The 16517-nt window shown below is 30.4% G+C and overlaps 1 protein-coding gene across 1 annotated transcript; it reads left to right on the top strand.

The window, feature by feature from the left end:
• The first annotated feature begins 1131 nt into the window (after positions 1–1131).
• Positions 1132–14696, top strand: LOC117921882 (receptor-like protein EIX2). The gene is made up of 4 exons (XM_034839829.1): positions 1132–1243; positions 10055–10933; positions 11065–11307; positions 12586–14696. The coding sequence occupies exons 1-4, from the start codon at positions 1132–1134 to the stop codon at positions 14661–14663; spliced, it is 3312 nt and encodes a 1103-aa protein (XP_034695720.1). The 3' UTR covers positions 14664–14696.
• The last annotated feature ends 1821 nt before the right edge of the window (positions 14697–16517 follow it).

The raw sequence follows: 16517 nt of genomic DNA, 5'->3' as shown, positions 1-16517 counted from the left end.
CTCATTATTTTCACCCATACCCGTCAATGTATCAACCTGTTCATCTGTCCATTCATCTAGTTTAATTGATAAAACCTGCATCATAAGCATCATATGAATGTACAAATTTTTTATACAAGCATGCAAACTTTATTATGCTGTAGCTCAGACAAAATTGTGGCTTAAGGGGGAGAGCATAAATACAGTTTGGAGCATGAATACTTCTCAACTCCTGATTTATGGATCAAATAGGGTTTTCATACTAGTATCAACCATCTGGCCCTTACGCTGGCCTGAGCAGCAGATTCAGCCTTATGGTTTTTTATGTTGCCTTATAGAAACTGTGCTGACAAAGCAAACAGACAAATTAAGACAGCATAGCATTTACTTGATACTCTTAAATCCTGTCACAGAAGAGATAGGGTAACAAGGCTACACTGTGATAGGTTTTTTGGTAGCTCTTATAGTGTTCTTGTAATGGATATAACATTTATAAATACTCATATTCCAATCACAGGATGCTTAACTGGTGAACTGTCATCAAGATGTGCTTGATGTAGGAAAATAATGGTAAGATACTACTCATAAAATAATGAGTCAATTTTTTTAATTGACTCATTAAGGTCCCAATTTAATTGTATCTTACTAAATTAATTTGATTAATTAAGAGGAGTTGATAGTAGTTAAAATTGACTCATCTCAATTTTAACTTTACCTCATCATTTCAATTATAAAAGTATATTTGTTATAAATATAATTTTTTTTTTAAATGTTAAGTAAAATAATATTAGGAGCTCATTAGAATCTAAAAATAATAAAAAGAAATATTATTCATGTACTTCATGGTTCATTTTCGTGCACTTGCAATTTTTACTATAAAAAAAAAATTGATAATCTATTAGCTTCAAGCTGACATGTGTTCTTTATAAACCCAAATCAATGAAGAGAGATAATACATTACCATCAGATAGTAGAAATTGTAGTATAAGAGACATTGTCAGACATTGAATTAAATTTCCAAATGAATTAAATTGTAGTTTTTATTGTTTTTGATGGAGTTGGAAGAGATTCAACAACCAGATTTTATTGTTTTTGAGCACTGGAAACATATTCCGTATCCTTATGTATGTGTCCCTGATGTTGTTTGCAGCCATGCTTTTGTATGATGGGAGTGAAATTCTGGTGGAAGTTGCTAGTGCTAGAATTACTGGTGTGGTTTTTCTACCTTTGCTTGGCTCTCTTCTTGATGCTATTATAAGTATTGGTGAGATTGATTTAAACCAATAGCTCTTTTGAAATTTATAACTTCTTTAGAATGTATGGTTCCACATCTAAACCCATTTGTTGATTTCAAATATATATATATATATATATATATATTCCATTTCGGAACCTTCTCTCACTTCAGCAATTGCCATTTTCTAGACCTAATACCATGGACTTAAATTTCCCAATTAGTTAAAAAATAAAAATCAACAATATACCAAAACATCCACCATGCAATCTAATTATTTTATACACACTGATGGAATGTTTTGTTGTTGGCATTTTGAAGCATCCAAACTATGTGGGAACATAGAAATTGCTAAAAATGATAAGGTGTTGGTTGGGATCCGTTTCCTAACTGGATCAATTACTATGCTTGTGATGTCGTTAGGGGATCCTACATCATAGTTGGCAGGTGTGATCTTGAAAATTCAGGTTGAGTGGGTTCCTTCCCTAGTTTGCTTTTTGAAGCTTAATTTGGATAGATGTTTCTTAATAAAATGGGTGTTTGAGAACATAGTTGGATATATCCATCTTTTCTATTCTGATAGCTAGGGTTGAAAGTAAGGACCATGTAGATCCCAATTTAAACTATTTAAGGAATTGGTCAGTTATGGGAGATGTTGTAAGCTCAGGCACGGAGCTTGACTCAACCCCTAGGTTTTGGAAAATATAGACTGTTAATTGGTTGCTGCAAAATCAAGTTTGGCCTTTTCATATGGAGTACTAGTAGCTGCTTCCATTTTAATATGATCCGGTAGGCTACTGACACAATGCTTCACCTTTTTGCTTCTCTTGTAGAAAAATGTAGAAATTCATTTCAGGGAAGCTGAAGGTATCAAAATTGATACAGAAAATAAGAAAGTTTATTGTAATACTCTTGGTGTAGTGGAGAATTGTCATTTCTTGAAGGTAACTTCTGTGGAAATCTTATTATTCAAAACTTTTTTTTGCTACAAAATGCTCTGCTTTCTTTGGGAAGATGCTAAACATGGAAACATACAGTATCACAGAATGTTGATATCCTCGGGAGTTTTCTGATGGGAAGCAATTTAGTTAATACATGGACTCATATTTGTCATTGCTATTTTCTTTTGCAGGAAATACAAGATGCTCAGAGGATTCATAGGAGTGTTATTGACTGCTTTGAATGTTCTACTACTTTATAGGGACTTTTGCTATGATTTTTGAATGATATTTTGGAATTTCACTTGAATTGTGTATATAAGTTTTAATAATCCCATTGATTCTATGGGTTTTGGCTACACAAAACCTCTTTAGGCATTATATACTACCTAATATCTATTTATACCACTAAAAATGGACCATATGAAGAATAGTAGTTGAATATATATTATATAGTTTTGGGTTGCATTCTCCAAATGTTGTCAGGAAAAGGCTCCACCACTACTTGTGCTCTGTCCCCCTTCAGATTTTTAGCTGGCTAGCAATGGTACAAAAGGTTGCATTTGATAAATTCCAAAAAAAAAAAAAAAAATTGAGAATCTATAGTTGCAGCCAAATCTTAATTGCAACTAAATAAAAAATTACATCTTTTAGTGGGGGTTACTTGTAAATGCAATTAAATCAAACTTTTAGTTGGGGTCATTTATAAATGCAACTAAATCAAACTTCTAGTGGGGTCCTTTTCAAATGCAACTATAAGAATGCATTTCCTGTACCTCGCTTCCACCCACCACTTATGTTTTAATTCTCACGACCATCCTTACAATGACAACTATAAGTTATAGTTGCACCACCTATGGCTACACTGTGTTGCCGTCAATTTGGCATGCAACCATATATTGTAGTCACACCAATTTTATTTTTTACTGGGTTCGTTGGCCCCTACTATAAGTGATTCTTATTGTAGTGGTTGTTGATTTTAATAATCCCATGTGTTAAAAATCTTTGTTCTAATTTTATTTGATTAGTTTATCATTCATCTTGAGGTTTGAGTGTTTATAAAAATTTATTTGGTTAGTTTTTAAGTCATCTTTAGGTTTTAATATTTTAGTTTGCCGATATAAGTGATCCCATGTGTTAAAGATCTTTGTTTTAATTTTATTTGATTAGTTTATCATTCATATAAAGTTTTGAATAATTATAAAAAATTATTTGGTTAGTTTTTAATTCACCTTTAGGTTTTAATATTTTAGTTTGTTAATATAAATGATCATCTGTGTTAAAAATCTTTGTTTTAATTTTGTTTAGTTAGTTTATCTTTAACTTTAGGATTGAGTGTTTATAAATATCTATTTAGTTAGTTTTTAATTCACCTTTAGGTTTTAATATTTTAGTTTGTTGATATAAATCATGTGTTAAAAATCTTTATTTTAATTTAGTTTGTTTAGTTTGTCATTCATCTTTAGGTTTGAGTGTTTATATATATATATATATATATATATATATATATTTCCGTTTGGTTAATTTTTCTTTTGTCTTTAGGTTTGAGTGTTTATGGATATTTGTTTGTTTAGTTTTTAATTCATCTTTAGTCTTAAGAGTTTTTATAATTTTTTAGTTTGTCAATATAATTAATCCCATGTGTTAAAGACCTCTTATTTCAAATTTGTTTCAATTGAATCCTATTTATTTGATTTAGAAAATTAGTTAGATTGAATAAAGTAATTGTTTTGATTGAATGTTATTTATCTCTTTTAGAAATCAGAATAGTTCGAATAAAATAATTGTTTTAATAGAATTTTTTTTTATTTTTAAAAAAAAATTAAATATTTCGAATAGAATAATTGTTTGAGTTTTGATCCTTTTAAAATTATCTAATTGCCATTTTGGTTGATAAAACAAACCTTTTTTCTTTCATCAAAATGAATTTTCTCCATCATAGATGTGACTCCTTGATTCCAAATGAAATGTAGCCAAAAAGGGGAATCCAATTTAATGTTTCATGTTTTCAAATCCTTTTAAGTTAGAAATAAAAAATATCTATTTTGTATCCAATGTTTTGGATTTATTAATTCATGTGGCTCCTTTTGCTTTCCTAAAATCATTTTCAAATGAATTTAAATCATTTAAAAACTTTTTTTAAAAAATAAAAAATAAAAAAATTCATTCTAGATTTTTAGGGTAAAGATCTCACTTTCTTTTAAAAATATACAACTCAGTTTTATCCAAGTTGCATTCATTTTTCTTATTTTCCAAAACTTTGTTTTCTTAACATAGTTTTGAACTTATGCCCCTAAGCTAATGGGAATACATAGGTTAAACTTATGAATATTGAATGAGGGCTTGATAGAACCCCTATATGAAAGAAAAAGAAAGAAAGAAAGAAAAAAAAAAAAAAAAAACTCATCTTTGACATCAGCTTCAACTCAGCTAGGGACCTTTCACGAAAAAAAAATTGTTTTGATTATTTTGGAGTGTTTTAAAAATTTTCAAAAAAATTGAATGATGTTCTTCACTCTTTGGACTTGATTTTGGAATGTTACTCAAGTTAAAACGCTTTCCTCAAAGCTAAGTTATGATCATCTTTTTCAGCATGTTTTGTTTAGGCCTACTTATGTACACCCGAGAGACCTTTGCAAAATTAAATTTTTTTTTATCTTTTTGATTTAAATGAATATTTTTTTTCCAGATTCTTGATTCTTAAAATTGAATTTTGACACAAAATATTAAAAAATACATTTTCTTGACAAATTCTCACCTACTGCTCATGATTGATTTTGGACAACTGATAAGTTTGAGCGTTTTAAAAATACTTTCAAGTACTCCCTATTTCTTCTGTAAACTAGGCACCTTAAAGTACATGTAGGATTTTTCGTATGATTTTAGGAGACCTTCGAATATTTTTACAAATTCACTTTATGTGTATCACCATTTTCTACCCACTTCTAGATCTTTTATAACTTTTGGGTGTTTTTGCTTAAATTTGTATCTTGAATGAATGTTTGGGATTTTGTATGTCGTTCTAGACATGTACGAGATGTTTCATGAAAATTTTTGTAATTAAATTCCACTTTTAGATTTTTTTTTAGGATTTGTTTTGTAAAAACTCCTATTTTGATTGCATGCTGGAGTTTCTATTTAATATGTAACTTATCTTTCAATGTGGAATTAATTGATATATCTTTACTTAATCTTGGATTTGGTATTGTAATATAGACATAATGAGATGTTGTGTGGTTTTTCTCATATTGAAATAATGTCTCTAAATATTTGTTTAGGATTTTGCAAGTGAATTTGACTGTTTTGCCCTTTTGCTGCATGTTTTGTCTTAATCACTAATTTTGTATCTTTGACACTCATGAAAATTAGTTTAGCTTTAATAATGACTTGTATTGCATGTCCTACATGATAGTTGTTTCCTTATATTTCTACCATTTCATTTCAGTTGTATATATACCATGTATATTACGGTTTATTGTCATAGTTATTTGTTATTCTTCTATTTATTATTACTATTTGTAAGCTAACCCTCTTCTAGTTGTATGGAAGCGCATTGCGGGTTGTGTATGCTATTCAAATATATCCCTTGCACTTTCCACTTCTTTAATTTTATAAATATGTAGACCCTTTTTATGTGCTTTCTAATGCATGGTATTGTTTTGATTGCTTGATTGTTTGAATGGATAGAATGCATGTTGTATGTTGGATTATATTGTCAAACTAACTTTGATGTTTTCATGAAAGAACTTTGGGTTGTAGCTTAGGTACCCTCCTATCTTCCTTTCTCTTGTGATTAATTTCTTTGGTATATTTATTAGGATATAATAGCATATATATTGTTTGCCTTTAGACTTGATTACCTTTGCTTTATTTGGTATTCCTGATTTATTGATTAATTGTCATGCTTCCTTTAACCTAATAAGTAAAAACCTATTTTTTTTTAAAAGAGGTGTTATCTTTTTAAGGTACTTTCTTGATAGATAACCTCGTTTTCGGACCTAGACTTGGGTTTTTCAAAGACACAATTTTCCAAAAGTTTCAGGAGTCATTTTTTCTTAGGGTTTTAGTTTCTTATTTTATTTTCCCTTAAAAATATATATATAAAAATAAGTAGTGACTTCAATTTTTTATAAAATACAATTTTTGATCTTAGAAAGCGAGTTTTGTCAACAAGTGGGGATGCAAATGAAAATGCAAGTCCATAGATATAGGAAAAATATTACAATATGTATCATATTTGGTAAACTTTTACTTCTCTTGTTAGATTGTATAGTTAGTAAATACGCCACAAGTGGTTTAATAAACTGGATTGTATGAAAATTATCTCTTTTCTTAGTGACAACCTGGTTACTCTGTTAGGTGAGAACTTAATTAGAAAAATTTCTTATATTTACAATTTTGTAACATTTTGGGTGGAGCTAGGCACAATTATTTCTTCCGTGAATGATGGTATGAATGTAGAAAATTTTCTCATACTTATGAACTTTCTACCTCCTTGGTCTGGATAAGTTTATAGGTTTATGAGACTTCTGTGACATTATTGGCCACTTGTCCTTTTTTTTTTTTTTTTTTGAGAAAAATGTCTCTTTGATAGCAACTGGTCATGTCCTTCACCATGTGCAAAGTTCCATATGATTTTGACATAATATGCCTTGGTAAGACTACATTGGAGAATGTAGAATTATAAACATCTGTTGTCTTTTTTATTTAAAGGGCTGTTAGTGAATCTTTATGCATTTAGATCTAAGATTCATTATTTTGAATTTTTCCATTGCATAGATTTAGAGACCCCGAGGATTGTAGCAACTTACACCTTAACAATCTAGGGCTTGGAATGGATTTTTCAAGAATTCAAACATTCACCTCATTGCCTTCATTATCAAGTTTATCACAATCCTATTTAAGCTTGAGTTTACCAATAGATCTTCTAGACCATCCAATTTTAATAATGGTCCCCATTCAAATTCTACTGAATTCTAGAGCCTTTTTTCTTGCGTTTCTAAGAAAAAATCATATAGGCCTTCTAATGTAGATAGGTATTGCCTTATTGCCATCAAAATAGGTTGGATTGTTAATTGAATACCCAATCCTCTATGGTCCCATAACTTGGATCTAGCAAGATTGAAAACTTTTGATTTTTACAAATTTTTCCTACTATGATATCAATTGAAAGTTAATAGGTCTTGTTATGAACCTAAATCTTATTCTTTTAAGATTTCTCTTTTAGAATATGAGAAAAAAGGTGACAACAACTACACAAATAGACAATGATTTATATGAAAAACCACCATAAAGTCTTCCAAAGACCTTAAAGATATAAAAATCATAGGGTCCAAATAGTACAAAGTACTGATCAACTATTGTAAGAAATTAACAAATTTACTTGGTAGATGTTATCTCTAAGTCTGACTCCCCAATATCTATGTCAATTGTCATGTCCATAACACAATACATGTACCTACTCATGAATACCTCAACACCTAAGGGGATGTGGATCTCTCTCACAAACCCAAGTGCATGAAAAAATAAACTAGTTGAGAGTTTCTTAATATGAGAAAAGTTGATGATATGTCTTTTTCAAAATATTCACATAAAAAAGAAAAAGCTTTTTTAGGCAAAGTATTTATAGAGACAAAACCCTAGTGGATAGAAATCTAAAATTTTCAATTAAAAAAGGATTTTCTAAAAAATAGAAAAAGCTAAACTAAAATTTGTCTTGTGTGCTTGAGTACTTATTAGGAGTGTTTGCACACTTCCAATGCTTGAGCCATTATTGCAAGTGCCAAGTTTGAGTGCTCAAGTTTATTATTTAAGAAACTTAAAACTTTATACTTAATTAAAATACCTTAATATCTATATTTATCCATGTCATCCTTTGTTGATTATATAACAACTTTGAGTCTTCAATAGAGAATAAGACACAAAAAACTAGAAAAGTCTTAAGGCATGATGAACGGAATAAAATTGTCAATTTAAACTCAACAACTTAATGTGCTAACAGATATATTATGAATGTGAGATACATTTTATGGAAATGATTGAAACATATTCCTAAACACAATGAACCAAATAGGAATTGTCAACTCTCTTAATTACACGCCTTCTAGATTTAAGCATTATTTCTTTGATTGTGGCTTACCAAATCCTTTAATTACGGGCATAGAAAATGCTTGTATCAATGCCTTGATTTACAAAGTCTGTTTCCTTATCTCTAAGAATTTCAATTCTTCTTAACCCAAATAACAAGAAATGAGAAGACAGAAACACCTTTTCTGTGCTCCACCATCTAAACCTTTTAACTTCTTGATGCATGATTTCCATATAAATCATTTATATAGTAATTTTAATTGATGGGATGTATGTAGAATATTAAATTATACCATTAGATTATTCATAATAACCTCTCATTCTTATAATTAATTGCTTTAACTATTAATGGATTTTCAAGATGCGTCAATGATATTCTCTTATCATCATCACTATTATTTTGAGAAAAATATGCAATCATATAGATCTTTTTCTTTAAACATAACCTATATGTATTATATTTATTAAACTTTTACTTCTTTTGTTAGATTATATTGTTGGAAAATACACTGTGAGTGGTTTAATAGAAATTTTCTAAAGAAGAATTTCCATGTAGTGCATGATTTATAAGAGTTCAGCAGATATTGTATAACACTTGATGTAAGTTAAGAAAATGATCTCTTTTCTAGGTGATAACATGGTTACTTACCCCATTAGGTGAGAACTTGATTAGCAAATTTTCTTATATTTACAATTTTCTAACCTTTTGGGTTGAGCTAGGCACGATTATTTCTTCCGTGAATGATGGTATGGATGTGGAAATTTTTCTCATACTAATGAAATTTCTACCTCCTTACACGGGACAAGGTCATAGGTTTATGAAAATTCTATGACATTATTGGTAACTTGTCATCTTTTATCTAGAAAAAGTCTCTTTGATAGGGATTGATCAACTCCTTCACCATGTGCAATGTTTAATATCATTTTGACCTAATATGCGCCCATGAAAGACTTTGGAAGATATAAAATAATTACAAACATTTGTTTTCTTTTTTATTTGAAAGTTGAGCATACTAATAAAATTTTTAATTTGCAATATCAAAATTGACTCTCAAATTATTTTAAGTAAGATGAAAATTAGTTCTAAAAAAAGTTGTGGGAATCATTATTATTGAATAGAAATAAATTTAATAAAAATTTATATTTACAAGATTTCTCGTCAATGACTTTTTTTTTCTTTAGTATGCATCTGATTTCATGTTGTTCTCCTGCATTATTTGCTGAAATTAATTGCTTACGATAATGGGCCCACTTACTTTCAATTAAGTTACCTACTTTCTTTGGTATTAAGAAGAAGACTCTTCAATGTCCAACCCATTCTTCTATATAACCATTCTTCTATATATTTGGCTTCAATCAAATAAACAAGCAAAAACAAAGGTATTAGGTGAGGTTTTACTCCACAATAGTAAGTTATCTCTTATGTGTTTCTTTGTGTATCTCTTCAAAAGCCCATGATTGATTTATGAGATGATTACAATTATATTTTTTTGGTATATATTTAAGTTCTTGTACTAGTTAGGCTTTTTTAAATGTTATTAGATCGATTTCCCTTGTTTAAATATGTTGCTTAAATAAGTTATTTGACTCTATGCACTTGTTTTTAAAATTTGGGTTATGTTTTTCATATAAACTTTTAGTTTAATTTAATAAAAACAATTAACCACATATTGACTCTATTTTCTTACAGGTGTTCCTAGCTGGATGGAAAATCATATGAGGATAATTTCAATTATTGGTTTTATTTTAGTTAGTTTGTGCATAATAAGAAAAGAAGTTTCTTGTAACAGTGATATACATTTCAACACTAACCTAGAATCTGATTGGGATGTTCTTATTGACATTAAAAATGGCATCAAAGATCCCAATAATCGGCTTTCATCATGGAAAGGAAGTAATTATTGTCAATGGCACGGAATCGACTGTGAAAATGACACTAGAGCTATTGTTTCAATTGATCTCCGTAATCCATATTCTCGTTGGAATGCATATAACAATTGGAGCTTGATGAGCTTGTCTGGGGAGATTAGACCTTCATTGATAAAACTTAGGTCCTTACAATATCTAGACTTGAGTTTCAACTCATTTGATGACATCCCGATTCCTCAATTCTTTGGGTCTTTGAAGAATTTACAATATCTAAACCTATCGTATGCCGGATTTAGTGGTGCAATTCCTTCAAATTTGGGAAATCTTTCTAACTTGCAGTATCTTGATCTTTCTTCCCGACTTCCTTATTTATTTGCCAACAATCTTGAATGGATGGTTGGCCTTGTGTCTTTAAAGTATCTTCATATGAATGGTGTTGACATGTCAATGGTAGGATCTGATTGGGTGGAGGTATTAAATAAACTTCCTTATCTAACTGAATTGCATCTATCAGGCTGTAATCTTTTTGGCTCAATTTCATCTCCGAGCTTTATTAATTTTACTTCACTTGCTGTTATTAGCATTAGTTACAACAATTTTGATTCTAAGTTCCCTCAATGGCTTCTAAACATTAGTAGCCTTGTATTCATTGATGTAAGTTTCAATTACATATACGGAATGATTCCACTTGGTCTCATGGAGCTACCCATTTTGCAATACTTGGATTTATCTTGGAATAGAAATCTAAGAGGCAGCCTCTCTCAACTATTTAGCAAGAGTTGGAGAAAGATAGAAGTTCTCAATTTGCGTAGAAGTAACTTATATGGTAAGCTTCTAACTAGAATAGAAAGTTTTTAAGATTTTATGTGAATAGAATGGTAAATAATTATAATTTTTTTTTTATTATCTTTATTATTTTTTAATCAAATTAATTATTATTTCCTTTTTGTGATATAGGTGCCATTCCAAGCTCCATCAGAGACTTTTGCAACTTAAAATACTTGAATATGAAGGAGACTGGCTTGTCAGGAAAGCTACCCGAATTTCCCAATAAAACTAGGGGCTGTGATTCTGAAAGTCCTTTGCCTAACTTGACATATTTGGACTTGTCTTATAATAAATTAAGTGGGAAATTGCCTGAATGGATAGGTCAACTTCAAAATCTCGTGGATCTCCACTTGTCCCATAACTTCCTTCAAGGTACCAATCTGAATTTTTCTATGGTAAAGTCACATATTGTGGAATATTACTTTTTTCAACATGCAATAATAAATAAAAATAAGTTTTATTTATTATTTTCCACTATTGAGTATGTTGAAATAAGTTGTTTATTCTGATCAAACATCCTTGACCATGTTGAATTACTTTTTGTTTTTGTTTTTGTTTTTTTAATTGTACTTCTATTCTTATTACTTATGCATAACTTTCTTTATATTATTTATATTCAATTTCAATATGATATTCCTACCTAATCAAGGAAAGACAAATTGATTACTAATGTTGAACAATTAGCTATATATATAATATAAGTAACATATTGCATGTTGAGACATCGTAGTGTTGCACCCTTGGTATTTTCCCACTAAAGACTCAGGTTAAATAAATCCCCATCCTTCCATACCCTTTAAATAGCTTTTAGCCTTTTTTTTAATAAAAAAAAAACAAAAGGTCCTTTGTGAATCTCTCAGAAAATGAGTTACCCAAAGGTCCCAAACTACCATATAAAAAGCCACTCTGGAGTGCAGCAATCAACTCAATTCAAAGATTTGTGAGAGGGCATCAATTTGGGCTATTAATTTGGTGGGCTTTAAGAAAAAAGTTAAAAGTTAGTTGAACATTGGGCTTGTGAACATAGGCATTCAAAAGCGGTTTTTTTTTTTTTTTTTGAGTTGAACCAACCAACCCAACTCACTGATCTAGCAATTGAACCCCATTGGGCTGACCAGTTCAATGTCAGTTCAACTCTATTCTAGCCCAGTTGGGGCTGACCGGTTTGATGTCAGTTCAACTCTATTTTATCCCAATTAGGTGAATCAAATCGGATCAAAGTTCGGTCGACGGTCTGACTAGTTGAATCGACCGATCTAGTTTGATCAATGATTTGACTGATTGAACTAGTTACTCCAATCCGATTTTTAAAACATGTAAATATGTCATTAGCTTTGAATTGGTTTTTCATTTTAGAAATTTGAATAAAAAGAAATAGTAAATTTATTGCTATTGTTATATTAGCTATATATTTTCATCCTCCATCTTCAAACATCAACATTTTTCAAAGTAGTTTATTTTCTATATAGAAGGGGTGCAATATCAAATTTGAATTAATCCTAGTACTTCTAAAAACATCTGGATGGCTTTGCAATTAAAAATAAGGAATTTTTAGGTTTTGAAGTTAATTAATCCTAAATAGATTATTTTTTCTCTTCAAAGATTAGATTGTTTAATTAATTAATTAATTTATTCTTTGTAATATTACAGGTTGGTTTCCAAACTATATTGGTAGACTTTGCCACTTACAGTTTCTTTCCATGGATAGTAATAACTTGAAAGGAAGTCTACCCAAATCCCTCGAAGGGATCCAAAACTGCGGTCCTAAGACTTTGCCTAATTTGACTACATTATGCTTGTCCAACAATCAATTCGATGGAGAATTGCCAGAGTGGTTGAGCCGACTTGAAAATCTTGTGGAACTTTCTATGTCTCACAACAAGCTCCAAGGTCCCATCCCTGCTTCTTTGGGGACACTCCAACATTTGACAAGTATATCTCTTGCCCGTAATGAACTTAATGGGAGTCTCCCAGATAGCTTTGGACAACTTTCTGAATTGTCCTACTTCGATGTGTCTTGCAATCGATTGGCCGGAAGTCTCTCTGAAGAACATTTTTCGAAGCTTATTCGTCTGAATGAATTGCACTTGGGCTCCAACTCTTTCATTTTGAATGTCAGTTCCAATTGGATCCCTCCTTTCCAGCTCTTTGAGCTTGGAATGAATTCATGTAACTTAGGTCCTTCATTCCCGACTTGGCTTCAGTCTCAAAAGAAGGTTTGGGATCTTGATCTCTCAAATGCTAGCATTTCAAGTTGCATACCAAACTGGTTTTGGGACATTTCTTCTAATATAGTGAGATTGAATCTTTCTCACAACCAGTTACAAGGTCAGTTACCAAATCCATTAAATGTTGGGCCTACTGCATATATTGATTTGAGTTCCAATCTCTTTGAAGGACCCATTCCTCTTTCAAACCAATACATACAGCTACTGGATCTATCAAACAACTTCTTTTCTGGTCCTATCCCATTGAGCATAGGTGAATTCATGCCATACTTGTCTTTCCTTTCTCTTTCGGGTAATCAAATAATTGGACCCGTCCCACCCTCCATAGGACATATGAGGATTGCTGCGGTCATTGATCTTTCAAGGAATAGTTTGGCAGGAAGCATTCCATGGACTTTGAGTAATTGCTCTCACCTAATTGTTCTAGACCTTGGGAACAACAATTTATCTGGGACCATTCCTCAATCGTTTGGTTCATTAAGATTGCTCCAGTCGCTTCACCTCAGAAATAACAAGCTTTCAGGAGAGCTCCCCTTTTCTTTCTGCAATTTATCAAATTTGGAAACCCTTGATCTCAGCTACAACAGATTGTCAGGCAACATTCCAGCATGGGTTGGAGCTGCATTCATGAATCTTAGAATTCTTAATCTTAGGTTCAATGCATTTACTGGAGGACTTCCCTTTGAGCTTTCAAACTTAAGCTCACTACATGTTCTGGACCTTGCGGGAAACCATTTGTCAGGAACCATCCCACCTACTTTTGGTGATCTTAAAGCCATGGATCAAGAGGAAACCATAAATAAGTATTTGTTATATGGGAGGTTAGCAGGGCACTACTACGAAGAAAGGTTGGTTGTGAGTACAAAAGGCCAAATTCTAGAGTATACCAAGACTCTTTCTCTGATTGTTAGCATGGATCTATCCAACAATAAGTTGAGTGGAGAGTTTCCCAAGAAACTAACAAACCTGCGGGGTTTGGTGATTCTGAACTTGTCAAGCAACTGCATCAATGGCTCAATTCCAGAAAATATTTCGGGGATGCGTCAATTAGCATCTCTTGATCTGTCAAGTAATAAGCTTTCAGGTGTTATTCCTCGGAGCATGTCTTCACTATCATATCTGGGTTATTTAAACCTATCTAACAATAATTTCTCAGGTGTAATCCCTTTTATAGGGCAAATAACAACCTTCGATGCCTGTGCTTTTTATGGAAACCCAGGTCTTTGTGGAGCTCCACTTGTTACAAAATGTGAAGGAGAGAATCAGGATCAAGGCCAAAGTACTATTGATCAAGAAGAAGAAAATGACAATGGCTTCATTGATGAGTGGTTTTACTTGAGTGTTGGGTTGGGATTTGCAGTGGGTATTTTATTTCCCTTTTTTATTTTGGCCTTCAAGAGATCTTGGTGTGAAGCTTACTTTAGTTTTGTGGATAAAATTGTGAACAAACTAGGGTTAGCAAGAAGAGGAGCAACCAATGGTCGAAACCAAAGAGGGTGACAATAAAATGTATTTGTAATGGTATGTTTTATTTCGAGGCTGTAGAGTTTAAATACTAGAAGCCAAGGCTTTTTTTGTTTTTTTTGATCGGTTTTCTGTTATGAAAAAGCTTTGTTTAGCAATAACAAAGAGTCTGTAAATATTTTATTTTTAAAAAATGTTTAATGAAACTACACCGTGTAAAATCCATTATTGTACTTCAAAATAAACCTAAGTACTGTCCAATCGCTAAATTAATAAAAATTATTGTTGGCAACAAAATGCTTATCACATAAAGTGATATAAAATTAATGAATTACCTCCAAGCGCTTCCTAATCAACATTTTGAGTTATACATATGAAGTACTTACGCAAGATCGATTGGCTCAAATCGTTGTTGGTGTTGAAAAATGTTCCAAATTCTTAATTAGTATAAATTCCTTTTTGTAAAAAATATTATATAGAATATTTCCTAAGTTGATATGTTATTGCAATATTAAATTGTATTATAAAATAAAAAAAAATTATTAGGAATATCTTTATAAATATTCTAAGTCAAGAGGAGAAAATGTTATTAGATGAAGATAGACTTGTAAAGACTGTACAAGGATAGGAATATAGTGAGATACAGTGATAGAGATACCTAGTGGGTGAGAGGACTCGTGGTTCAAAATATAGATACAAAGAATGAGAAAACATGCATAAGATGTTTCGTGAACTCGATAATTGTATCTTATTTCTATTGTTTGTAATTTTCTCCATGGTATAGTGGAATGATTTTTCTCGTTTATAAATGTAGGTATGATTGGTCAACCCATATTAAAATTTTTTGTACCTTTATATGGATTATTTTTATCTTTGTATTATTGAAATAACATTGTTTGCATTAAAACTTTTGTTAGTATAATAAACTGGTATCAAAACCCGAGTTTGATCTCTGGAAGAACAAAAAAGAACAGAATACACAAAATGATGACAAATGAAATTTTAGTCGACATTATCTTTTAGGTGGATAACATTTTTTCACTTGCTCGATGTAATTATAAGATTTCTGTTTGTGAAAAGTGAGATGGTTGTTTACCTATGTTAATTGCTTTATATATCAACTTACATGTTGGGATTCCAAAATTCTTATGTTCAAAAAAAATTTATCTCTTTTTTTTCTCTCTCTCTCTTTATGTCATTTACAAGGGTATAAAAGAATTTAAATGAGCTAAAATTAAAGTTAAAACCAAATTAGCTACTTTAATATTTTTACCTTTGGAGCCAATGAATGCTTGGTCAAGAAAACATAAATAATATGAAACAAAATACTATTTTAATCTATGCCCACTTTTGTTTTAATTTTTTTTAATCTTTAGAGGACATATTTCTAGCGTTTAATAATAATTATTAATACTATTTTAATGAAACCAAGTATCAATGTCAACATTAGCAAATTATGTTAGATTATCTTTTAAAATATATACATAGATTTTCAATTGCAAAGGAATTAGCTAACAATTTTTTTTTTTTAAACATTCCTTAAGGCTATATTTTATTCCTAGAAAGTACTCAAGAAAGAGAAAAAAATGTCAAAGAAAATGACTTTCTCATATTTGGTTTACTATAAAAAATATAAAAAAAATCAAATATAATTAAAATTGATTAAAAATCTATGCATTTTAAAATTATTTAATTTTATATAATCAAAGATAAATAATAAACATAAATTTGAAGAAACATATAGGTTGTGTTTGTCTCAAAAATATTAAGAAAATAAAATAAAATATTAAGAAAATGATTTTCTCATATTTGATTTTATTATTGAAAATAGGGGAAAAAAGTCAAATATAATTAAAATTAAAATTAATAAGAAACTTATATATATTTAAA

Source organism: Vitis riparia, chromosome 9, assembly GCF_004353265.1.
Source record: "Vitis riparia cultivar Riparia Gloire de Montpellier isolate 1030 chromosome 9, EGFV_Vit.rip_1.0, whole genome shotgun sequence".
In the NCBI taxonomy this organism is placed as follows: domain Eukaryota; kingdom Viridiplantae; phylum Streptophyta; class Magnoliopsida; order Vitales; family Vitaceae; genus Vitis; species Vitis riparia.
The sequence above is the reverse complement of the archived record's forward strand: the minus strand, read 5'-3'. Positions and strand labels throughout refer to the sequence as shown.